The sequence below is a fragment of the Neocloeon triangulifer genome, unplaced genomic scaffold (assembly GCF_031216515.1).
Source record: "Neocloeon triangulifer isolate White Clay Creek 2 clone unplaced genomic scaffold, ASM3121651v1 ptg000012l, whole genome shotgun sequence".
NCBI classification, from domain to species: Eukaryota; Metazoa; Arthropoda; class Insecta; order Ephemeroptera; family Baetidae; genus Neocloeon; species Neocloeon triangulifer.
The window spans coordinates 494,890-518,102 of NW_026775554.1; the positions used below are offsets into that span (position 1 = coordinate 494,890).

At 35.2% G+C, this 23,213-nt stretch overlaps 5 protein-coding genes across 10 annotated transcripts; 2 read left to right on the plus strand and 3 right to left on the minus strand.

The window, feature by feature from the left end:
• Positions 1-585: 585 nt before the first annotated feature.
• On the plus strand, positions 586-4,714 carry LOC132197089 (uncharacterized). The gene is made up of 11 exons (XM_059620146.1): positions 586-656; positions 1,609-1,680; positions 1,754-1,828; positions 2,028-2,144; positions 2,354-2,452; positions 2,534-2,629; positions 2,729-2,815; positions 3,651-3,690; positions 3,777-3,847; positions 3,901-4,015; positions 4,095-4,714. The coding sequence occupies exons 2-11, from the start codon at positions 1,633-1,635 to the stop codon at positions 4,319-4,321; spliced, it is 975 nt and encodes a 324-aa protein (XP_059476129.1). The 5' UTR covers positions 586-656; positions 1,609-1,632; the 3' UTR covers positions 4,322-4,714.
• Positions 4,715-5,774: 1,060 nt separating this feature from the next.
• Positions 5,775-8,332, minus strand: LOC132197595 (C-type lectin domain family 4 member M-like). Of its 2 annotated transcripts, XM_059620962.1 has the most exons (10): positions 8,092-8,332; positions 7,812-7,889; positions 7,607-7,717; positions 7,401-7,493; positions 7,260-7,346; positions 6,923-6,962; positions 6,774-6,841; positions 6,609-6,726; positions 6,334-6,523; positions 5,775-6,274 (listed from the first exon to the last, which is right to left on the minus strand). In XM_059620962.1, the coding sequence occupies exons 1-10, from the start codon at positions 8,173-8,175 to the stop codon at positions 6,199-6,201; spliced, it is 945 nt and encodes a 314-aa protein (XP_059476945.1). In that variant the 5' UTR covers positions 8,176-8,332; the 3' UTR covers positions 5,775-6,198. The 2 variants fall into 2 exon arrangements, with proteins under 2 accessions (XP_059476945.1, XP_059476946.1); XM_059620963.1 differs by having other exon boundaries at positions 5,775-6,523.
• Positions 8,333-9,220: 888 nt separating this feature from the next.
• On the plus strand, positions 9,221-12,105 carry LOC132198326 (uncharacterized). The gene is made up of 10 exons (XM_059622297.1): positions 9,221-9,307; positions 10,003-10,087; positions 10,355-10,474; positions 10,561-10,650; positions 10,759-10,854; positions 10,942-11,019; positions 11,431-11,470; positions 11,549-11,619; positions 11,676-11,790; positions 11,861-12,105. Exons 1-10 carry the CDS (start codon positions 9,276-9,278, stop codon positions 12,103-12,105), a joined length of 972 nt encoding a protein of 323 aa, XP_059478280.1. The 5' UTR covers positions 9,221-9,275.
• Positions 12,106-15,066: 2,961 nt separating this feature from the next.
• Positions 15,067-18,132, minus strand: LOC132197293 (uncharacterized). 5 transcript variants are annotated; one of them, XM_059620490.1, is made up of 10 exons: positions 18,016-18,132; positions 17,558-17,733; positions 17,239-17,355; positions 17,071-17,169; positions 16,854-16,949; positions 16,695-16,769; positions 15,865-15,904; positions 15,725-15,792; positions 15,563-15,677; positions 15,067-15,478 (listed from the first exon to the last, which is right to left on the minus strand). In XM_059620490.1, exons 2-10 carry the CDS (start codon positions 17,639-17,641, stop codon positions 15,258-15,260), a joined length of 915 nt encoding a protein of 304 aa, XP_059476473.1. In that variant the 5' UTR covers positions 17,642-17,733; positions 18,016-18,132; the 3' UTR covers positions 15,067-15,257. The 5 variants fall into 5 exon arrangements, with proteins under 5 accessions (XP_059476473.1, XP_059476476.1, XP_059476472.1 ...); XM_059620493.1 differs by having other exon boundaries at positions 15,728-15,792; positions 17,558-17,688; positions 18,016-18,131; XM_059620489.1 differs by having other exon boundaries at positions 17,558-17,688; positions 18,016-18,131.
• A 2,171-nt stretch (positions 18,133-20,303) lies between these two features.
• On the minus strand, positions 20,304-23,174 carry LOC132197194 (uncharacterized). The gene is made up of 10 exons (XM_059620307.1): positions 23,142-23,174; positions 22,161-22,340; positions 21,890-21,967; positions 21,726-21,821; positions 21,573-21,668; positions 21,410-21,487; positions 21,006-21,045; positions 20,834-20,904; positions 20,664-20,778; positions 20,304-20,570 (listed from the first exon to the last, which is right to left on the minus strand). The coding sequence occupies exons 2-10, from the start codon at positions 22,242-22,244 to the stop codon at positions 20,323-20,325; spliced, it is 906 nt and encodes a 301-aa protein (XP_059476290.1). The 5' UTR covers positions 22,245-22,340; positions 23,142-23,174; the 3' UTR covers positions 20,304-20,322.
• Positions 23,175-23,213: the final 39 nt, after the last annotated feature.

The window sequence follows — 23,213 nt, forward strand, 5'->3', positions numbered from 1 at the left end:
ATTTCAAAAGCATAATAATTAAACAAGAGTTTAGCCAAGGATCCTGACATTTGAACAAAAAACTTCATTTTTATTTTCCCACCGCTTGCAATTCCTTTAGTAAATTCAGAAAGTTCAATAAATCGATTTTTATAGACATAAAATGAGTTGCTTGAATGTCATTCTACATCAAATAAAAATATAATCGCAACTTTTTCAGAAAGCAAGTGTGTGATTGCACCTCACATTTATTTAATTAATTTTTTCCATTTCTTCATTCCACATTGACACTCAATGTGTTTAAAAACCAGTTGTAAAAGCAATACTTGTTACTTTTATAAACTTACTTTTATTTTACTTTCTAAAGGAAATCTCAATTCTCAACCATGTTAAAAGAAGAAAATATTCTAGCGTATATTTTATTACAATTTTAATTTTTCTCTGTAATAAATTTCGAATAAATAAATTTATGTGGCATTTCCATTTCGTAAAAAGAATAATTTATGATATTCTCTCTGTCATTATTTATGACCCTGTGCTTGTCATGCAGTCACAAAACGGAAAAAGGTGAACTTCCGCTTTCAGCAGTTTCAAACGTGTCATGCGCGCTTCCATATGACGCTGAACAATCACACAACATTATCGATGCAAGCTCACTTAATTATTCCGAATACCTGGTTTGTCAACTTGTCAAGAATACGTATTTTGTAATTATACATGGGGAGGGGGGGGGGGGTTGAGAAGTTTGGATACTGATCTTGAAACATTGTTATAACAACTAAAACTCGATTGAATGACTATGATAGTTAGGTACAAAACATTATAATAATAATGTTTTGTACCTAATATATTAAAAGTTCAAAAATGAGAATATACTACATTTACATATATTTATACATATCACATGCAAATTCAAATAGAATAGTTAAAAAATTGCTTATTGATAATTTTGTCCTAATATAGTGAATAAGAAAATCTCCAAAAATTGGCTAAATATATTTCAAAAATTGGTTTTGGGCATATTTACAAGGTATGTGCTTGAGATGCGAAATTTCGATTTTGATGAAAGTTGGTGTTTAACTTCTTCTACCCTATTCTCCCCTTGGGTACTTGAGAACGGCCAGTAAAATGGTTGCCAAATTTTGTTTCTTCAATTTTTGTCAAATATAAAACCTATGTAATTTGAATTACATTGGACACTTGAAGGTATGGGCACAATATTTAAACAGAGGACGCTTTTGTCGTCCTACATATTAATAGTTTTCTAATGTATGTTAATATTCCACGGTAAATTGAGCAAAAATTAATGGCCGTTCAAAAGAGACCCTGTCCTCAAGAGTAATGCACGATGCATACAAACTTCCATCAAGATCAGCGCGTGTCTCATACTATCTTGTGAGCATTCGGTGTTACAGTTTTATCAGTTTTTTTAGGTAAATATCAAGATACCTAAAAAAAATAATGAATTAATTGAAAAAATCGCCATGAAATGTATATTTTTATATTTCAGAGAGATAATTTGTTTTAAATAATTGTAACATTATTTGAAGGCATGTCAAAAATTAATGGAAAATGTAAAAAGTATATTAGTTTAAATTTTCCTTTTTTTTGGGGTCATTTTCCTTTAAGCTAAACCAGTTTGGTACACGTTCGATGTCAAGCTTTCAATACGATGAGCAGGTCAAAATTTCAGTGCTAAGGGTGACTATTGTAAAATACTAATCATTTTTACAAACGAGAGAGTTTATTTATTTATTTAAAAAACATTGAAAAGATGGGATCTCGCTTTTGTCTGGTGCTGCCGTGGCTCTTCGCCGCCATTAACTCGCTCCACGCAGAGAAAATTAATGTGAGTTTGAAAATCTATTTTACCTCCTTGATGTTTATTAGGAAAAATAAAAATAATTTTAAGTTCATTTATTACTCTATTTTCTTTTGCTCCACTTGCGAAAGCCCAGCTGCATATTAATGAAGAAGAAAAAGACATACAATGATAAAATGTTATTTGTATAATAATCATTAGTTAGGTATGTTTGTGCTTTAAATAGGTTATGTCAAATGGGTCACTCGTGTCCGACGACTTCAAGTTGCTGCAGCAGAAACTGCAGACTTTGGCAACGCAGGCGAAACTCTCGGACGGGCTTATCAAACAGCTTCTTGAAAAAGTAAATTATTGACAAATTATTCATTAAATTATATTAAATTATAAAAAAAAAAAATCAAATTGAAAAGAAAATTATATATGGTCTTTATTGAAAACTCAATGGAGTACAACTTTCAACTTACATCTTAGAAGATAAAAATTAAGATTCACAATTTGAAAAGAAAATTAAAAGATTAAAATAAAATATTAAAATTATTTGAGTGAAAAAAGATGGACAAAGTGGCAGACGCGTTGAAGGCCCTGAAGCAAGAGCCGACGGCGGCGATCAACATGACTAATGACAACACCGATCTTGATTGCGATTCCAAAGTATTACCAGATATAAATTTTCGTTTGTTATAATTTTAAGAGCAGCAAAAAGAAGAAATAAAAATAAAAACAAAATTTGAGGTTTCGCAAAAGGAAGTGAGGATTCAGCAGTTGGAGAAGCAGGTGTCCACTTTGGCAAACCAGAGCAAGGATTTGATGTTGAAATATGGCCACGGGGTATTATTTTATTATTTTATTATGCGACACGATCTTACCACCTTCTTCTCCGTCCTATGGAAGAAGATTGTAAATAAATATTCATTTGAATTTTTAAAGGTAGTCGAAGAAAACGAGTCACTGGAAGGGACAAGTGGAAACGCACGTGATGTTGCCCAGGAGCAGCTCATAGCACGCCAAGAAAGGGTAAAATATTCACTTTTTAAAATCATGGGAGATTTCAAAATTTCAAAACACGTGGAATTGCATGCGAGCAAAAAATACAGGAATTCAGATGAAAACTTTTTTTTCCCATTTCATGTAACGCTTATGAACTAGTAAAAATAATGATTTTTTTTTAAAGCAAGAAGTCTTTTATGTCAGCGAATTATGTGGCCTAAGCCAATATTTTGTGCGTAGCCATTTTTGAAATTCGATTTATACCCCTCTTTTGCATTTATACATATTATATGCTGTGAGCATGTAATTTTGTGAAAAAGTTTCCTCACTTTTTGTACTTTTATCTGCAACATGTGGCTGGAAAGATATTTTACCCTGAATCAGTCTTTGCTGAACTAAATACAAATCAAAATCAGTTAAAATTTTGTTGGTAAATTTTTCCGATAATTTGCCAGTTAAATAGTTAAAGGTGTTAATATTGTATAAGTGCAGAAATTCGAAAGCATGCATGAGTAATGAGTGATTATTTCAGCGCTCTGCGTTAATGCTGCATACTGAGCGCTGCATTTACTTTTGTTAAATTGCTAACAAATCTAGGTTGCGCTGGATGATATTATATGATAATTTACTCATAATTAGTCGTGTACCCAATGAAGAAATTAAAGCCAAGTCCGAAGACTTATCGACTGGTGCTTATTGCAAATGTTGAATAATGCAACGGTTATAACATACATTTGTACTCTAACGGTATTTATTCATATTTAATTGTATTTATATTGAGGTGAACAGGATTAACCGATTTTTCGAGCATAATCATCACGTCCAAAACAGGTTTCTTTATTCATGAAATTGGGCATTTCAGTTTTGGGATTTCAAAATATCGGTCAACTGCACACTCGCAGGTATTATTTTAATCACACAAGCAAGAGGAAGTAAAACGATAAAAAAAATTGATCGCCATTGAAAAAGTCTATTCTAAAATTTGCAGGTTGGCATTCATCAAAATTGATGCGATTGTCCAATGGAAAGAAATACTTCTTTTCCAATCAAATATTAGATGTGTGTGATTTCCTTTGTTTGCATTACCCCCAGAAATATTTTATTTTATGCAGAGAAACTGGACTTCTGCAAATGAACATTGCAAGGGAATGGGCCTCCACCTGGCCACAATCAGGGACAAAGCGGACCTAGACGCGATCTCAGCAGAAGCAGTGAAAAGGAGCAATAGTAAGAAAGGAGAAGGAATCGTGTCTTCTAAAGATACAATCTCCTGAAAATCAATCTGATTAGATCTGCGCAATTGCAGACTCTAATTGGTGGTTGTCGGGCAAGAGTTACAGAGATGATATCAAAAAAGGCTACTATATCTGGCACGACGGCTCAGAGTTTGAGCCAAACAGCACTTGGTTTATAGAAAATGATGACAAATATTATGATTGCGTCATGGTCGACCCTATGTTTGTTAGCCTTCTGCCCTTCTTGTGCAGTGGGGATATGTATTTTATTTGTGAATTTCCAAGCGAATGTTTGTAAGCAGCAATTTTTAGCTTTGGCATAATTGCCATCGCATTTTTTCCGGGTTTTTGTCACCGATTTTCGCCTTATTGCTTTTTATAAATCCAGTTTATTGAGAGAGTTATCAACAGTTGTACATGATTATAGATTATAAGTTGCTATAACATGAAACATTTATTTACACTGTTCTAATAATTGTGACATATTTTTCCACTGTAATTTTAACTTAATTAATTTCTTAATTACAATGCAAATAAATTATATTTATCTCCCTGGCTATTTTTTTTTACTTCTGTCAAGAGATCTCACAGCAAAACAATATATTTAGGTGGACCGTATAGTTTTTCATTTATAATTTTTGAATATTTGGATGATGTATCTCGAGAGGCAGAGATTGCCTTGTGGTACTCCAATAAACTTAATTGCAACTGTAATGCTATAAATAAATGGAGTTGATTGATGTTCTTTTTCGTTTTATTCTCATATACGCTCATATAGTTGGTTGTGGCGCTGGTGCCAACTTATTATGTACATAATAGTAGTAATAGTACCATTATCATATAGTGCTAGAGCTGTCAAAGTTATAGCTGGCTACAGATAGCTATTAAGTTATTGCACGCCACCAAAATATTGGGAAAAAAAATATGCCAACCAACACGAGAAAATACACTAAAATTCTACTAAAGAAAAAAACATTATGCTTAATTGATAGAAAAAATCGACTGGACTTACCAAGTATCCAAGTCGGCACCGTCTTCAAAAATTTCATCTCTAATAAACAACTCCATTTTTGAGTTTTTCACAAAAGTTAAATATTTGAAATATTTTTTCTTTTGTGTGATTTTGATTTTGAAAATCATGGCATCAATCATGGCACTTGGAAATATCAAATAATGTTATATTCAGATAGCCAAATTTTTCAGTGCCGTTTTCGCTGTCCACGCATGCAACTCAATTGCCTAACAAATAGAAAAAAAACCAAGATGCATTCCTTGAACGGTTCGACCCAGTGGGCCGCAGTCCAGGGCCCACAATTTTTGGAGAGAAAAAGGTGGCAAAAGTATATTTTTTTTTGTGTCGTTCACTTCGTTCGTCGCTCAAAATTGAGTTAGGGAGCAATCAAAGTCACTTTTTATCATTTAAATTGTGTATGATTATTAATTGTTCTCGGTCAATCCAAGGGCCCCTAAATTACCGCTTTTTGGACTGATTCGAGGGCACATCACAGCCGCCTTCACGATCCGACACAAGCGGCGCAATTCGGTAGCTCAATGGTTAAAAGGTATAAAAAAAAGATAAAAACTGTGTGTGTGGTTTTTGTTTGTTTATTTGCTAATTTTTTTGCTCACCAGAGCTCATAGGACGAGGCTGGAGAAATGAGGAAATGGAGAATTTTATTATGCTTTTCAGACTTCATTTTTTAATTGCCATCTTTTGTTTTTCATTAAAAATTCGCCTTTATTTACTTTTAACAAATTAGAAACTACTCTACATGAGAAAATTTATTCACAGTATAACTTATAGATTTATAACGATTATAATATGTTATAGAGGCTATAGTTATAATTATCAATCAGTACTAATAATATAAATTAAGATTTGATACTACTATTTTTCCAATGAAACTAAATAAAATTTGTTTGCAGAAGATTTGCTAGCTCGCAATAAAAAACCCTGTGAACAGGAAAACTGAAAAATACTCTTAGCCAACATTTCAAATTGATTTAGTGCTTTTTGCGTTTCTATCTCTGTAATTAACTTGCGTAAACAAAAACGCAAGTTCACGATTTTTAATTTGCCTTTGCGACGCAGATGACAAAAAATGAGACAATATTCAATCGAAATTTCTAAAAGTTTTAGGAAAAAATTGACTTAATTGATTATACACGATTCTTTTAACTATTTCTTTGAAAATTGGGGATTTTGTTTAAAAATGAGAATATTATTATTATAATTGCACGCGCGTGGTTCCTATTTAAGGGAAAATCGCAGGTCAGTAACACTCGCTCGGAAGTTCACAAATAAAATACATATTCAAACTGCATGAACCGTCGTTCAAGTTTTGGGTGCCGCCATTCGAAGAATACACGCAGCCCTTGAGTTTTTTAGCATTTTCCCTCCACAGGTTGCTCATTAGTGGCAGCTTTGAGCCGTCGTGCCAGCGGAAGTCGGATTTTTTGCCACTTCCGTAATTCTTGGCCGACAACCACCAATAAACCGCTGAAATCAGATTAATTTTTAGAGAGTTGCGACTCAAAACAACAATCATTCAAGTTCAGATTCTATTATCAAACTGCAATCTTACGATAGGAAAATGAAGATTGAAAGCGTGACCAGGTCTCATCCAGGTCGGCTTGGTCCCTGATTGTGGCCAGGTGAAGGCCCATCCCCTTGCAATATTCATCGGCAAAAGTCCAGTTTCCCTAAAGACCATTAGCGTTTTCAAATGCAAAGAAAGGAAATCACTCACTTGAATTGGATCAGAAAAGAAATATTTCTTTCCGTTGGACAACCGCGTCAAATTTTCTGATTGTGCGCCTTCAAATATTTTGAAAAAGACTTTTAGCTGGGGTCAATTTGTCATTTTCCAGCACTTCTCTGGATTACAAAAAATCTTACCTGCGAGGGAGCATTTCACCGTAAAGTTGAATTTAAAAAACTGGAAATTAAATTGGTTAGAGATGAGCGCATTTTCATTAGCAAATTCTTAATAAGGTTTTGCTCGAGCAACAAAAGTTGTTTGAATTTCTTTTAGACGCTTTAAAATTAACTTGAACATGACGTTCCGCGCGAATACACAATAATTTTTTTTTTTAACTGAGCAATGGAGCTTGGTTAGTGCGTTCGTCAGATATTTTCTGTGTGCAAATTTCAATATAATTGTTTTAATTAGTAATTTTCGCTGGTTTCAAAATTGTAATTTGATAATACTCAATTAGTAACAAAACTATTTCACTTTTTCTTGGCGTGTTCCGAGTTGCTCCTGACAGACAGTACTTGCGTTTCCACTTTTTCCTTTCAGCGAGTCGATTACTTCAATTGCCTTCATAAATTCAAATCAATAATTGAAACTTCATGGATTGGATTGGAGTTTAACCTGACGTAGCATTTTTGCCAATTCGGTTTTCTCCCTTGCAAAAGTAGACACTTGCTGCTCCAACTGCTCGATCCTGTTATCCGTTTTCGAAACCTCTCAAGTTAAATGCCATGTTAATTTCAACCTTTCGCTGCTCGTTTAAATTTATTCCATGATTTATGAATCACGTGCATTTGTGAACAAAAATTTCAAATTTATTTGTTTACTTTGGAAACGTTTGCCTGTTTTTCTGACAGGGTGAGTGCGTCGTCGTTGATGTGGTTTGCCGCAGACCACTGTTGCTTCATTGCCTTCAACTCCTCCACTGCGTTGTCCACCTTTTTCATGAAAAGAATATTATTATTTTTACGAAATCCCAACGTGTCTGCCAATTCCTCAGCCTTTGCATTAAAAATGTATACAACAATTTACTTTTTCGAGCAGCTGTTTGATAAGCACGTCTGAAAGTCTTGCCTGTGTAGTCAGAGTCTGGACTTGTTGCTGCAGCAACTTGAAATCGTCGGTCACGATTAGAATTGACCCATTTGAAGGCGAACTCCAAAATAGCAGTTTGTGGCAGAAATTTTATTTATTATTCATAAGATTTAGTAAGATTTCCGACAGTGGGTAAAAATGTAAATAATTTAATTTATATCTTGTATTTTTTTATTAATTTAAAAGAGGGCTGTATATAATTGATATTGAATCTCACGTCAATTTGATCTGCATAGAGCTCGCTGATGGCGGCGAGGAGCCACATCTGCACCAAACACAAGCGACCTTTTGTCTTTTTCATCCTTTCAGAGTGAAAAAGCTATTCTCTAATTCGCCAAATCTCGCGTCTTTTGTATCAGGTCACGCAAGTCGCCCTCGACATAATTACGAATAATGACATAGGAACCAGTTAGCGGACTTAAAGCAATAAAGTTGGGTGCTTGTTGAGCGTCATATGAATAAGCACATCACATGCGCGGCAGTTTGAAACTGCTGCTTGCGGAAGTCACTTTTTCGTTTTGTGACATACCGCAAAAAAGGAAAACACTTCATGTTATAAATTTTGTCTCTTTATAACAAAATAAAATACAGATATATATTTCTTCTCAGCAAAAGCAAGCGTAAAAAGAAATTAAATAAGCGCACATCAAGTGTTTCTGCAAAAGATAATTAAACAATTCTGAACTCACGTTTGGAAAAAAAAACTTCTTTTCTTTTTCCACTTCTTGAAATATATTTAGTAAAAACGGAGATTGAAATAAATATACATCCTGTTTCTATAGTTGGGAAAATGTGAACAGCCTTTTTATATGGTATCAAAATATTCAACTTTTTGTCTGTATTTTCAATAAAGTACTAAATGTTTAGTCAATTAATAAGTAAATTAATTAATTTTAGATCCATCCATATTTTTTCGGTCCATGAAGATTATTGACAAAATAATCAAAAACATAAACATTTTTATTTTAGCAACTAAACCTGTAAAACTGTATTTTTTGATCAACTTGGTAGCAAATTAAATATCCACGGAAAATTAGATGAACAGCTTGATTCAGGAGTAATATAATATAGAAGTGAAAACTGAGAAATCGTTTGAAAGGGCGCAGCATATCTAATAAACTGCGTGTAGAAGGACAAAAATAAAATTCCCCTCCAGTTTTCAGTAAATGACTATTTTTAATTTTTTATTGCAAACACCTTTTCTTTGCTTTTTTAAAATTCTATGTAATATTTAATATTTTCTTTCATCAATGGTTCGTCATAAATTGTGAGGGAAATATTTTTTTTGACGAAAGAGCAATTTTTATTCTGGACATAATTATTTATCGCCCAGTGCTCGTCGGTCACAAAACGGAAAAAGAGGAACTTCCGCTCTCAGCATTTTCAAACACGCGCTTTCGTATGACGCTGAACAATCCCACAACATTACCGCTGTAAGCCTGCTTAATTAGTTCAAATTTACCTGGTTTATCAACTAGTAAAGGACTGGATTACTTGGCAAGTCAGCATTCACTGGTTCCGAATATCTATTTTTAAAGTTGAGACAATTTGAGTAACTATAATTTTTGAAGATTTATATTAGTAATCGCGTTAAATAACGATTATATTTGATGGAACAAAAATATAATAATGGAATAAATAATATAATATTTTTATGAATTATTTAATACACAGAAACTGCATTTCAAAGTTAAAAAAGAAGAATATTTGATTGATATAAAGACGTATAGCAAAATCGAAAAAGCAAAAGTTTTAAAGTTATGAAAACAATGTTCTTAATTTTAAGTTTCGGATTGATCACGTGATGAACAGCGTTTTGTTGCAAAAAAAAAAAAAAAAAACATTTCACACGCCAGCAATGAAAGTAGCTATTTTATGTAATTCACAGTTCTTGACAATTCTCAGAACAATAATTTTGGTAATTTTGAAACTGAGTTAGAAAAAAAAAACAAAAAAGTTTTAATTTGATTTGAAAAATAACTAATTTATATCAGCATGTCAATTTTTAAATATGTTGCGCGAAAAAAGTGTAGCTTTATATTCGATTATCGAAAACTTAAGTATTTCAAGGGTGTGGCATGTAGCACGAAATTTGGCAAACAAAAAAATTACTTGTTCACTGTGAAAGGATGAAAAAGATGAGAGGTCGCTTGAGTTTGGTGCTGCTGGGGCTCCTCGCCGCCATCAACACTATCCATGCAGCGCTAATTAATGTGAGTTTAAAGTTTTTAAGTCGCCACTTTTTAAATAAATTTAAGAATGAATATATCTCAGCAAAATTACCTGAATCAGTCTACGCCAGATTAGCCTAGCGAGAAACTACTTATAAAAGTAAAATTTATAAAAACTTATTTAATTTTATTCACATTTCACCATTTTTCCCGCTGCGGAGAGCTTAAAAAGAATATTTCATGAAAAAAATTAAAATTGCGAATTTATTACATATTAATTAATCCCCTTATTATATGGTTTATAAAAAGGTTATTATGTCGAATGATTCATTTGGGTCCATCGATCTCAAATTGCTACATGAGCAAGTCCAGACTCTGACGACGCAGGCGAGACTTTCAGACGCTCTTCTCAAACCGCTGCTTGAAACAGTAAATTGTGAAATTTTTATTAAAAACAATCAATTGCGAGATAGCTAAGAATTAAAAAAGTAATCAAACCTATTGGATTTAAAAAGGTGGACAAAGTGGCGGACGAGTTGAAGGCCTTGAATCAAGAGCCGACGGCGGCGAGCAACACCAACGACACCATCAACCTTGATTGCGAAGTATACCAATTTAAAAATTTCCGCAAAAGCACTTGATTGTAGTAGTAGTTTTTGTGGAAAATGTTAAGAGCATCAAATTGTAGGAAATGTAATAAAATTTAATTTGAGGTTTGGAAAAATGAAGATTTGATCGACCACATACAGCAGAGGATTTCCACTTTGGAAAACGAGAAAATCAATTTATTATTGAATTTGCTCCAACTGGTAAAAACTAATTTTCTACACGTTTTCAATTTCACCACTTTTGACTCTGTCAGTCGAAAAAGTTTATAGTTTATAAATTTTTTAAAGACATACGAAGAAAACGAGTCGCTGTATGGAAAATATCGAAATGCAAGTCGGCAGCAGCTCTTGAAACGTCAAGGAAAAGTAAAATACTTTTTTCTCAGTTGGTTTCTTTTTTCTTCTGAATTTTCAAATATATACATTTATACAATGTGGTCACTAAGCACATCGCGAACTCTCATTGGCTGCCATGGGCAAACCACATTTTTCAAAACCTGACAGATTCGGAAAGCAAAAAATTAGCTTTGCAATGAACTGGCACAATTAGAACCTCCCCAAAGGCACCTCTTCTTCTCCAACTGTTTTTCCGCAATCACCGACTTCCCCTTCACCTATTCTGCATACATTCTGAATGTGCCAGGCAAAAACTTATGACGCTAGGGTTTTGAGAATGACTATTTTTCTTTAATAAAAGCAAGAAAGAACAATTTTTTTAACCGAAAATAATTGTTCTCAAAATTCGTTTTTTAATTTAAATATATATTGGTTTTCCAGTTTTGGGAATTCCAAATTTCAGTCAACTGCACACTTGCTGGTAAACAAGAGAATCTCGAAAACAAGAATAAAAAAATTTCCTTTTACAGAACAACTTTTAATTTAAAAAAATTTACAGATCGTCATGCTCCAAAATTGATGCAATTGTCCAACGGAAAAAAATATTTCTTTTCCTATCCAGCAGTTTATGCGAGTCATTTCACTTCTATTAGCATTTACCTCTGAGCAGATAATTTTCGTCACAGGGAAATTGGAGTGAGGCCGACGAAAAGTGCAAGGGGATGGGCCTTCACCTGGCCACAATCAGGGATGAAGTCGACCTGAACTCGATTAGATTAGAAGCGATGAAAAAGAAAAAAAGTATCAAACAAATCGATATTACAGAATTCTTGATGGAGGCACGACTGAATAAAAATTAATCTGATTTCAGATTTCGGTTGGTGGTGGTTGTCAGCAAAGAATTATGGAAATTCCATTAGAACACACTTTCTCTGGCTCGACGGCTCAGAGTTGGAGGAAAGCAGCGCCTTGTGGAGTGCGAATGCCGACAAAAAGGAGTGCGTCTCTTTCATCGCCGACCCTAACAAAAAGCTGCAGGGTTCGCCTTGCACTTTAAAAGCGTTTTTTATTTGCGAGTATCCGGCCGAATGTTCCTGCTCCAAGAAAAGTGACTAAATATAAAAATGATATTCTGATTTGATCAACATACTCCAACTAGTATCATTTAGCAAGCCTCCCCCTTTGAAATGAACATGTTCTGCTATGTTACGACCTTTTATTTATTTCTTATTTCACACTTATTTGGTAGTCGAGAGTGTGGTGCGCGTTAGAGCAGGTTTAATTAGTATTAATTATTTATCAATAATTGTGATTAGCGCCGGCGCCGACTAGTAGTTAGGCGCCGGAATAAAGAACTAAGAGCTCGCGCAGTGACGACTGCAGCGCTCCGTTCTGTATCGATTGTGCTAAAATAAAGTATCACTCGCTCGAGACCTTTATAGTAACAAGACGTGTTATAACTTTCTCGATTCAGCCCAGAGAAGGCAAAAGCCTCGCGCGAACTATTAGACGAATTAAAATCTAAAGGTATCATTGAAGCCTCTGACAGCCCTTACGCCTCGCGAATTACAATGGTTAAAAAGAAAGACGGTAACTGGAGATTGTGTGGTGACTATAGGTCACTCAACGCTAGAACAATACCTGACAGGTACCCTTTACCTTATTTAACCGATTTCACACACAATTTGCATGGTTGTAAATTTTTCTCAACTCTAGATCTTGTCAAAGCCTATCATCAAATTCCAGTTCATTTCGCAGACATTCCGAAAACTGCAATTTTGACTCCTGCAGGCTTGGTGGCTTACAAATACATGCCATTTGGTCTAAGAAATGCTGCTCAGACGCTCCAACGATTCCTAGACGAAGTTCTAAGAGGACCACCTTTTGTTTTCGTTTACCTAGACGATTTGCTCATAGCATCGCGCACACGTGAAGAACATTTTGAACATTTGCGAATTCTACTTCAAAGGTTAGATGATTACGGAATCATAATTAACCCGGAAAAATGCGTCTTTGGCGCTAGCGAAGTAAAATTTCTCGGATTTTCTGTTTCTCAAGACGGACTCAAGCCTCTTGAAAATAAAATCACCGCAATTAAAAACTTTGTTCTGCCCCAAAATTTGCAACAACTGCGAAGATTTCTTGGTTTGCTAAATTTCTATCGTTGTTTCTTGAAGAACGCGGCAGAAGTTCTAGCACCAATGAATCAACTCCTCTCTGGACCAAAGAAGCCGCTAAAATCTCCAATCAATTGGACTGATGATACGAAAAATTCTTTCAACCTCGCGAAAACTCTTTTAGCAAACGCTACTCTGTTGTGTCACCCGGTACAAAACGCGAAACTGTCAATTGTTTGTGACGCCTCCCTGCATGCAATGGGCGGCGTACTTCAGCAACTCACAGATGGAATATGGCAACCTTTAGGTTTCTACTCCAAACACTTTTGTCCCGCGCAAAAGAAGTACAGCGCGTACGATCGCGAACTTCTCGCAATTTTTGCCACGATTAAATATTTCAGGCACATGCTCGAAGGACGAACCTTCACAATTTACACGGACCATAAACCATGCGTTCAGTAAAAATCGCGATACTTTGTCCCCCAGACAATTTAGACAGCTCGATTTTATCAGTCAATTCTCGACTGACGTCCGACATATTTCTGGCCAATCAAATATTGTCGCGGACACACTCAGCAGACCTGATTGTGATGCAATCACTGCTACAAACATTGTTGATTACGCTGCTTTAGCACGCGAACAGCAATCAAATGAAGAACTTTTGATACTGCTAAACTCTAGCACAACTTCACTTAAATTGGTTCCACAGAGAATAGCTAACTCTGAGGATTCACTTTATTGTGATGTTTCATACAAAAACCCAAGACCTTTTGTCACTGCATCATTTCGCAGACAAATTTTTGACAAAATGCATTCCCTATCTCATCCAGGCATAAAAGGAACAGTCAGACTAATTAGTCAAAGATTCATATGGCCTTTCATGAAACGAGATATTAAAAATTTGGGAAAATGTTGTCCTGATTGCCAACCAAGCAAAATCACAAGACACGTAAAAACACCTTTATCAACTTTTGACTTGCCAACAGAACGATTTTCAGTCTTACATGCTGATGTTGTTGGCCCACTCAAACCTTCACATGGTTACAAATTCTTACTCACTATTATAGATCGCTCTACGCGATGGTTTCAAGTTCACCCAATGCGTGATAGTGAAGCTCCAACCATAATCAATAAACTCTATGAAAATTGGATTTGCTGTCATGGCGTTCCTCGCATAATAATCACTGATCAAGGACGCCAATTTGAATCTTATAACTTCAAAGATTTTGGTAAATTAATGGGAATAGATTTAAAAAGGACTACCGCCTACCACCCTCAATGCAACGGTATGGTAGAGCGCCTACATCGCGATTTGAAAGCTTCTCTTATGTGTCACAACAATTCCGCTTGGCGCGAAGTTTTGCCTACAGTTTTACTTGGCCTTCGCGCACAATATAGAGAGGATTTGCAAGCTTCTCCAGCTGAATTGGCATTTTGCCAACCTTTAAAACTACCTGGTGAATATATGGTTCACTCAGACCCTTCTGAACCTTCTGCAACTCCTTTAATCCAAGCAATCCGCGACCATATTTCAAATTTCCGACCCATTCCTGCTTCTCGTCATTGTCAACCAAATAGTTTTGTTTTCAAGGATTTGGCAACTTCAAAGAACGTGTATGTAAGAGACGATACTGTACGTCCACCCTTACGATGGTCCATACCCAGTTCTAGGTCAAACTGACAAAACTATGACAATTTTGAAATATAATAAACATATTGTCGTATCTAAAGATAGAATTAAACCCCATTATTCACTCTCTAATGAGAATAATACTAAAACTAACACCTCTTCTTGCAATTTGAGTGTTCCAGTTGATGTACAACCACCTCTAACACCAGACGCACAAGTGGTCCAGTCACAACGACCCATGCTGTGAGAGATCTTATGACAGCAGAGGTAAAATAACAAATAACCAGAGATAAAATCAGATAATTTGCATTTTTATAAGCAACAACAATTTTCCAATTCAAGTGCTATAGAATTAGAATATATACAATTGCAATAACTATTAAATATTTTAAAGATAATTAAAAATTCATATAAAATACCTATAAAATTAAACAATGCATAAGGGGCGTGGAAATAGTGATGAAAATCCAACATATTATAATTGCATGTTTGCCGATTTTTAGCAATCCAAACCGCTCTGCTTATGAACATTCGCTCGGAATTTCGCAAATAAAATGCGCGTCTGAACTGCATTTACAGCCAGCCATTTTTGTTGACAATCCTACGCTGAGGCAGAGGCAATCAAGCTCGTCGGCTTTTACCCAATATAGGATGTCAATGTCATCCCTTTTGACAATTGAGCCGTCGTGATATAGAAAAACCCATCTACCATATTTCTTGGCCGACAATCTCCAAAAAGTACCTGCAATGGAATTCAATTTTTAAGAGGGCGTGACTCAAAGTAAATCATTATGAATTCATATTTTCAAATCAATTTATTATATACCGTTCTTCCGTTTAATAGCTTCATCCAAGGTCGCGTCCAAGTCGGCTTCGTCCCTGATTGTGGCCAGGTGAAAACCCATCCCCTTGCACTTTTCGTCCGCCTCAGTCCAGTTTGCCTGCAAACAATATCAGAGAAAAATGCCAAACGACGTAAATCACTCACTACAGTTTGATTAGAAAAAAAATATTTTTTTCCGTTGGCCAACTGCTTCAATTTTGGGGAATGCAAACCTGAAAATTTTTATTTGAAAAGTTGGGTCCCATTTTTATTTATCACGTTACTTGTCTTAAAATAAAACTTACCTGCAAGTGTGCAGTTGACTGAAATTTTAAATTCCCAAAACTGGAAACCAAAGTTATCTCAATTAAGAAATGAACATTTTTATCAAATTTAATAAAAATCTTATTTTACATGATATGGCGGTTTTGCTCAAAAGGTTTGACCATGTTTTTGTATGTAAAATTATTTTCATCTTTCAACTTTAATAAAAACAAATGATGTGGAATCAATATCATTTTGCAGTGTTTATATTTAGATAAATATCAAGTGTTTCAATAAAATTGGTTTATTTGAAATTCCATTTAATGACTTGAAGGAGCTAGCACTGAAAAACTCGATTCAATTCCATTTTGTGTACCAGATGATGCATTTAAGACACGGCATAATTATATCCATGCATTACACAATAAAATTCAAAGTTTTTGAATTACATACGGAAAAATTTTACCTGAATTCTAATTTTCAGAGATTTACTAAGGAAACAAATTTACAGCCCTTATAAAAGGTTTTTTGCTACAATTATTTTGTTTCACCTCTGGGAGGATTCAGCACTTAAAAAAAATATATATATATAATAAAATTCTGGGCTTGCATCACCTAGCTACAGTAAAATAAAAAATTTAGGAAACATTTTCAAATATACACGCATTTACAGATATGAGATGATACAGAAAATAAGTCAAAATGGGCATTCAAATCACTGAATTTTCAAATGTTTTATAGAGGATGAAATGGGATGCATCGCGTGTGTATAAATTTCTTATTACAAAAATTCAATAATTCTTTTATAATTTCATATTTACAAAAGAACTATTCTTCAAAATTTAAATTTAAAGTTCAAAAACTATGTTACTGTTTCTTGGCATGCTACGGCAAGCTGCCTATCGGCTATTTTACCGCCTATCAGCCAAAGGTCGTATACGTCTGTCTGTAAAAATTATTAATATTATTTTACTTCTTCGTCGATCAGACGGTCTTATAAAAGTGGTGAGACTGAAATTACTTCTATTACCTTTTGGAAAATTTTTTCCCTTATTTTTGAAATTTCCTCATTCAAAGTATTTTCCTGAAGGTTTAACTGATCAACCTTCTCTTCCATTAGCGAAACCTCAAATTTAATTAAAATTTATTTCAGCTACTACTCGCAGCTCTTTAAATAAAAAAAAAAATAATAATAATAATGAAGACAAATCAAGATGTGTTTGAAAAGAAAAAAATAAAAATTATACTTTGGAATTGCAATCTTCCAGGTCGATGGCGTCATCGGTGTTGGGCACCGCTGTCCGTTGTTGCTTCAGGGTCGTTACCTCGTCCGCCATTTTGTACATCTATTAATGAAAAATTTTCAAATTCTCCGCATATATTAGGACTTTTGAACTAAATATGAAACACTTTACTTTTTCGAGCAGCTGTTTGATAAGCACGTCTGAAAGTTTTGCCTGCGTGGTCAGAGCTTGGATTTGCTGCTGCAGCAATTTATAATCGTCGGACCCAATTAAACCATTTGACACAACCTTTTTAAAACACACATCATAATAATGATTACAAAATTTTAATTTGATTCAGAACTCTTCCTTCCACAAAGTTATGATATGTTTTTGGGTTGTTACTTGAAGAAAAAATTTAAATATAAAATGATTTTTTTAATACTTTTGTTTCTGTAGCTAATTGTTACAATAATTGGACGTAAAAGGGGAAATGAAAATTAAAACTCACGTCAATTTGCGCTGCATGGGGCGCATTGATGGCTGCAAGGAGGCCCAGTAGCACAAAACACAATCGCCCTCTCACCTTTTTCATTCTTTCAGAGTGACGAAACAATTTTCTCGTTTGCCAAATTTCAGGTACTTTATATATCAGACAGTGAAAGTCACCATTAATTGACCTATTTGCTAAAAGTAAAAGCTATTATACGATTGATTGAACGAAAAGATATTTCAAGTGATGCAAATTGTAAGCGCGAGTAATAATTTATATAAGTTGTAAAAATGCAAGTAGCGTTTTCCTTACTATTTTCTCATGTTTCAACTTTGAATTATGGTTTATTTTCATAATAATGTACTTATTCAATTCGAGTTCAAGTTGGACTGAATAATAACAATTTTTTAAATAAAACGTTTTACTTATTCTTAACCGTTTTAAAAATATTATAATTAGACATATTGCATGCTGACCTCACGAACTGCCTAGTACTTGGCCCTTTGCGCGTTGACCAACCAGGTGTTTGGATCAATCAAGAGGTTCCAGCACTTCCAGCGATAATGTTGTTCAGCCGGTCTGTGAAAGCGGCCGTTTCAAACTGCTGCTAGCGGAAGTCGCTCTTCCGTTTTAAGTGCGATTTTCCTTTTACGCAGTTACGACCTAGCTCGTCTGCGTATCTACAAAATCTATGGGCACCAGGGCACCGTCCATTGGCCTTGCAATCGCATAAAAAAATTCGTCTCGCGCTCGCAGATCTCTCTATTTTTGCAGCAGTAAAATTTAATTGTGCTTCACATAAATCCCATAATTTGGCATGACCCTAAAAAGAAAATAGCGAACCCATTACACGTTGTTACAAATGGTTAATAAGAATTTGAATATTGAATTACGAAATTTTTTTTGCTAGATACTTTTTGAAAGGGTATAAACGTTTCTTTCGAGTGGATGCGAGCTTTTTTGCGAGTTTTGACTGTAGGGTTTGTGACGATTTGTTTGGAAGTGATTGAAGAGGCTTCAGACTTTATTGACGGTTTTTCCAATGAAAGTTTGACTTTTGCTGTCATCATATTATTATTGTGTTCAAGACTCCAGACTGCACTAGGATTTCTGCAAATTGTGTTTCTTAGGAAGAAATTTTGAATATAGGAATAATACGCCAGTGAAAAATTTTCTACCAGCAAATAAAAAAAGGAACATGAGCATCACAAATTTTAATTATGCTTTACATCCCCCCGCCGCAGCAGCAAAAACTGCTCTCCATCAAGCAGCAGCTAACAAGGTATGCTATTGAGATGACGCACCCCGATTTCAATGAAAATTGGTGTACAACTTCTACTACCCATTGGTACCACAGAACGGCCATTAATTTTTGCCCAATTTTCCTTGTTTAATTTTTGCCATTTCAACTCCATGTAATTTGAATTACATTGGAGAAATCAGATGTAGGCAACTTATATACACAGAGGACGCTTTTGTTGCCTACATCTGATCGTTTTTAACATGCGTTTTAATGGAAACTACCCTCCCTTGTGAAATTGGGCAACTCTTGATAGCCATTCCAGAACACCCAAGGGCAGTGCAAGTTGCATACCAACTTTCATCAGAATCGGCGTGTGCCATCTCAATAAAGATACAATGACCTGCGACCTGCTCTTTTTTAAAAAGTGCGGCACCACCGACTACAATGCGAAGGCGCGCATCACCGAAGGGAGAATTCTCCGAGGCGACGACCCAAAGTACCCACGCCTCCAACAGCCTTCTGCGCGCACCGACCTTGCCTTCGACAGTTTTACATTTCGCGTTGTTAAACCCTGGAACGACCTGCCACCCGCCTTAAAAGACTGTCCTGTTCAACAATTTTCCCCCCTGTGCAAAAATCTCGTGTGGCAGCAGCAATTTTAGTGATTAATTTTTTTTTTGTGATAAGTGTAAATTAGCTTGCGGCCCATCTCGGCGCAGACCTCTTTTGAGGTAAGGACTCTATTTTGAGGCTCCGCGTTTTAGCAACCTGTTTGCCAGAGGTGTTGCCGTTTCTTCACATTTTGTAATCTTTTTCTTTTCATGACTTGATTTGTGAAGAATAAACAATAATAATAACACCAGCTCACGATGAGTTCACATTTTACAGAGTTCAAATGAAATCGTACCGAACGCTCTACGAGTGAGTTGTTGAATATTTTGTATTATTTCCGAATTGATAATTTTGTCACATTACACTTTCTACATACAATTAGCCCCACCTACTAACCACACACAGTTCAACTACAATTAATCTGCAAATACAAATTTCTAATTATTTTTGGATTGACTCGTTTTTGCAATTAAAATCCGTTTGAATATTAAAATTAAGAAAATATTCTTCTCTTTTGCAATTCGATTTCTTTAATTTGAAATTTACTTCTTGTGCATCTTTTCTGAGTTTGAGAGCTATTTTCTGAGCAGTTAATTTAGACTACTGGATAAGCAGAACCCACATATTGGATCTGAATCAAAAAGTAAACCTGAGTGTTAATAAAATAGAGTTGTTTCCACCCCATTTGCGTTTCCTCTCGTTGGAATAAATCACTTAAAAAACTCGTTAAACAGGATCTAATCCTTTTTTAGGAAAATAATGTAATACCCAAAAACCATCATGGCGTTCAGGGTTAAAAGGTCGTGCCTTGCCTAACCCAGCATAAGGCTGATTTAAAAAGCACTCGACTTATGGCAAAGAGAAAATTGGTCAAAATAATAGGACAAGTTTACTTTAAGGAGAGTTTACTGGTATAATAACAGTATATTTAGTCACTTTTCTTGGAGCAGGAACATTCGGCCGGATGCTCGCAAATAAAAAATGCTTTTAAAGTGCAAGGCAAACCCTGCAGTTTTTTGTTAGGGTCAGCGATGAAAGAGCAGACGCACTCCTTTTTGTTGGCATTCTCTCTCCACAAGGCGCTGCTGTCCTCCAACTCTGAGCCGTCGTGCCAGAGAAAGTTTATACTAATGTGATTTCCATAATTCTTTGCCGACAACCACCAGCAACCGAAATCTGAAATCAGATTAATTTCATGCGTTCGTGCTTCCAAACAAGAATCAAATATTTGAAAATGCCATAGATTCTTAAAGAAAATTGTTTTGGCACCATTCTTCTTTTTCTTTGCCTCTAATACAACCGCGTTCAGGTCGACTTCGTTCCTGATTGTGGCCAAGTGCAGGCCCATCTCCTTGCACTTTTCGTCGGCAAAAGTCCAGTTTCCCTGAGACGAAAGTAGACGAGTCAAGAGGAAAATGCAAAGAATGGAAATCACTCACATAAGTTGCTGGATTGGAGAAGAAATATTTTTTTCCGTTAGACAATCGCGTCAATTTTTTAACATGCAGACCTGCCATTTGTTTTAGTTTTAATATTTGCTGTAGTTATTAGGGTCAATTTTGATTGGATTATTCACGCTTTCCAGATTGCCCTTGTTCAAATAAAACTTACTTGCGAGTGTGCAGTTGACTGAAATTTTGAAATCCCAATGCTGGAGAGTAAAAAAAGAAAAGATTTAAGAAATGCGCATTTTTAGTAAGAAAATCTTGTGTGAAAAATGGTTAACAATATAGTTTTCATATGCATGTTTTGAAATCATCGATTTTTATTTACATGGGCTAAACTTTAACAAGCATAATACATGCACATGAATATAAGCTAGGGGCGGCCATAATTTCCAATCAAAGACATGACTGTTAAAATTCATCAGAAACTGATCAACCTTAAGGTATAACAAACTAAACGAATAGAAATTTCTATTCCTTTGGTTTGTAATACTAAACGATTGTCTGGTGTGGTGCGAAATCAGTTTGCGTGAACACGAGTGTGTGATAAATTTCTAATGGAAATTTTACTCTTGCTTGGCGCGCTTCGAGCTTCTCCTGACTTGCATATCCAAATTTTCTTTTCAGCAACTCATTCTCTTCGTCTGCCTTTAAAAATTCAAATCAATGTTTGAAACATCTTCAGACGGGTGGAGTAATTGGCTGGTGACATTGAAAACTCGTTTCAAAATACCTTTTGGCAAAATTTCGCCAAAAAATCGTTTTTCTGGTTTACCAAGGTGGACATCTCCTGCTGCAATTGCTCGATCCTATCGTCCTGTTGCCAAACCTCAAATTTATTATCAATTTATTTTCCACCTTTCGCTTTTTCAACTTTTAATAATACTTTGGAATCGCAAGTCAGGTCGATGGTGTCGTCAGGGCTGGTCGCCGCCATCGGCTGTTGATTCAGGGCCTTCAACTTCTCTGTCACCTTGTCCACCTTTTTTCGTACAAAGTTATTGTTTCTCAAAGTCTCAATTTCATTGGCTTTTGAATCACAAAATGTACTTTTTCTAGAAGCTGTTTGAGAAGCGCGTCTGAATTTATTGCCTGAGTGGTCAGATTCTGGGCTTGCTGCTGCAGCAACTTGAATTCAATTGAAATTTTCTTTTAAAACATGCTCACCAAATATTGATGATTCAAAAATTTTGATGAATAAGAAATGATAATTTTTATTCATATCACAGCGAGCCAGACAACAAAATAAATAAATTAGTTTGATTTAGTAATTAAACATTTGTATACAAAATTTTGGGGAAATGGAATATTTTAAACTCACGTCAACCTGCGCGGCATAGAGCGCGTTGATGGCGATGAGGATCCACAGCAGCGCCAAACACAAGCGGCCTATCGTCTTTTTCATGATTGCAGGGGCAAAATAATTTTTTCCGTTTGCCAAGTTTTGAGTCTTTCCTTGGATATGAGGATTTGCATACAGCAAGATGGCCACGTAAAAGCACTGAGAAAATAAAAATCCAACAAATATTCCATCGAAACTTTTCCTCAAGCCGTTTTTCCGCAAACACCAATTTTCGTGACCCCATTTGAGGAAATTACAACTTTTCCGGAAAGGCATTGCCATTGCTATCCGAAATTAAGTTGGTTTCAAGTGCGGAAGACTGGTTTTGGCGATTTTAGTAAAAAAACAGTCCACAAATGTCTAACTACTCTCACAGCTTTCCACACGCTGTCTCCATTTCAAATGCAGATAAAATATTGAGTTGTTATTAATGCTGACTGACACTAAAATCAATTTAAAAAAAATTTATCAAAAAACAGAAGACCAAAAATTGTTCATAATCCCCATCTGTCTTGAATGCAAGTTTTTATTATTTTATAAATCATTCTAATTTTCCAACTTTTATAAAATAATTTACGCTTGTCTGAAGCTGCGTGAATGAATTATAGATAATTAATTGTACGTTGTTGGACACATTTTGTGTTTAATAAATTTCTCTAAATTTTTCAACTTTTAGCTTCAAAACAGATAATGCATTGCTAGCAATCAGTATAAATTGATATTTAATGCGCTGAATAAAAATAAATTATTTACCAAAATACTGAACAATTATTAATATTTGATCCCTCTGTGCTCTGACTGCTCAGTAATTTTACGTAATGCGCACTTGGGGGAGCCCCCTCTTGTCCCTAAATTTACTTCCCCTAAAGGTTTTTTACAATATTTCCCATTGGAACCAACTGCATGCCGACCTGCCGAGTATTTGGGCCCTTTACAAGTTGACCAATTAAGCCGACTTACGTCGAATATGTTGTGTGATTGTTCAGCGTCATATGAAAGCGCGCATTTGAAACTGCTGAAAGCGGAAGTTCC

Coding starts and splice junctions, on each gene's coding strand:
- LOC132197089 (XM_059620146.1), top strand. CDS start 1,633: ATGTCAAGCTTTCAATACGATGAGCAGGTCAAAATTTCAGTGCTAAGG. Junction 2,630..2,728: donor TGTTGAAATATGGCCACGGG/GTATTATTTTAT, acceptor GAATTTTTAAAG/GTAGTCGAAGAAAACGAGTC. Junction 3,848..3,900: donor TTTCCAATCAAATATTAGAT/GTGTGTGATTTC, acceptor TATTTTATGCAG/AGAAACTGGACTTCTGCAAA.
- LOC132197595 (XM_059620962.1), bottom strand. CDS start 8,175: ATGAAAAAGACAAAAGGTCGCTTGTGTTTGGTGCAGATGTGGCTCCTC. Junction 7,718..7,811: donor TCAAACAGCTGCTCGAAAAA/GTAAATTGTTGT, acceptor TTCATGAAAAAG/GTGGACAACGCAGTGGAGGA. Junction 6,842..6,922: donor GGTGAAATGCTCCCTCGCAG/GTAAGATTTTTT, acceptor AAATATTTGAAG/GCGCACAATCAGAAAATTTG.
- LOC132198326 (XM_059622297.1), top strand. CDS start 9,276: ATGACGCTGAACAATCCCACAACATTACCGCT. Junction 10,475..10,560: donor TCAAACCGCTGCTTGAAACA/GTAAATTGTGAA, acceptor GGATTTAAAAAG/GTGGACAAAGTGGCGGACGA. Junction 10,651..10,758: donor CCATCAACCTTGATTGCGAA/GTATACCAATTT, acceptor ATTTAATTTGAG/GTTTGGAAAAATGAAGATTT.
- LOC132197293 (XM_059620490.1), bottom strand. CDS start 17,641: ATGAAAAAGGTGAGAGGGCGATTGTGTTTTGTGCTACTGGGCCTCCTT. Junction 17,356..17,557: donor CCCATGCAGCGCAAATTGAC/GTGAGTTTTAAT, acceptor TGTTTTAAAAAG/GTTGTGTCAAATGGTTTAAT. Junction 15,479..15,562: donor AGCTATTAAACGGAAGAACG/GTATATAATAAA, acceptor ATTCCATTGCAG/GTACTTTTTGGAGATTGTCG.
- LOC132197194 (XM_059620307.1), bottom strand. CDS start 22,244: ATGAAAAAGACGATAGGCCGCTTGTGTTTGGCGCTGCTGTGGATCCTC. Junction 21,488..21,572: donor TGGCGAAATTTTGCCAAAAG/GTATTTTGAAAC, acceptor GAATTTTTAAAG/GCAGACGAAGAGAATGAGTT. Junction 20,571..20,663: donor GGCAAAGAAAAAGAAGAATG/GTGCCAAAACAA, acceptor ATCTGATTTCAG/ATTTCGGTTGCTGGTGGTTG.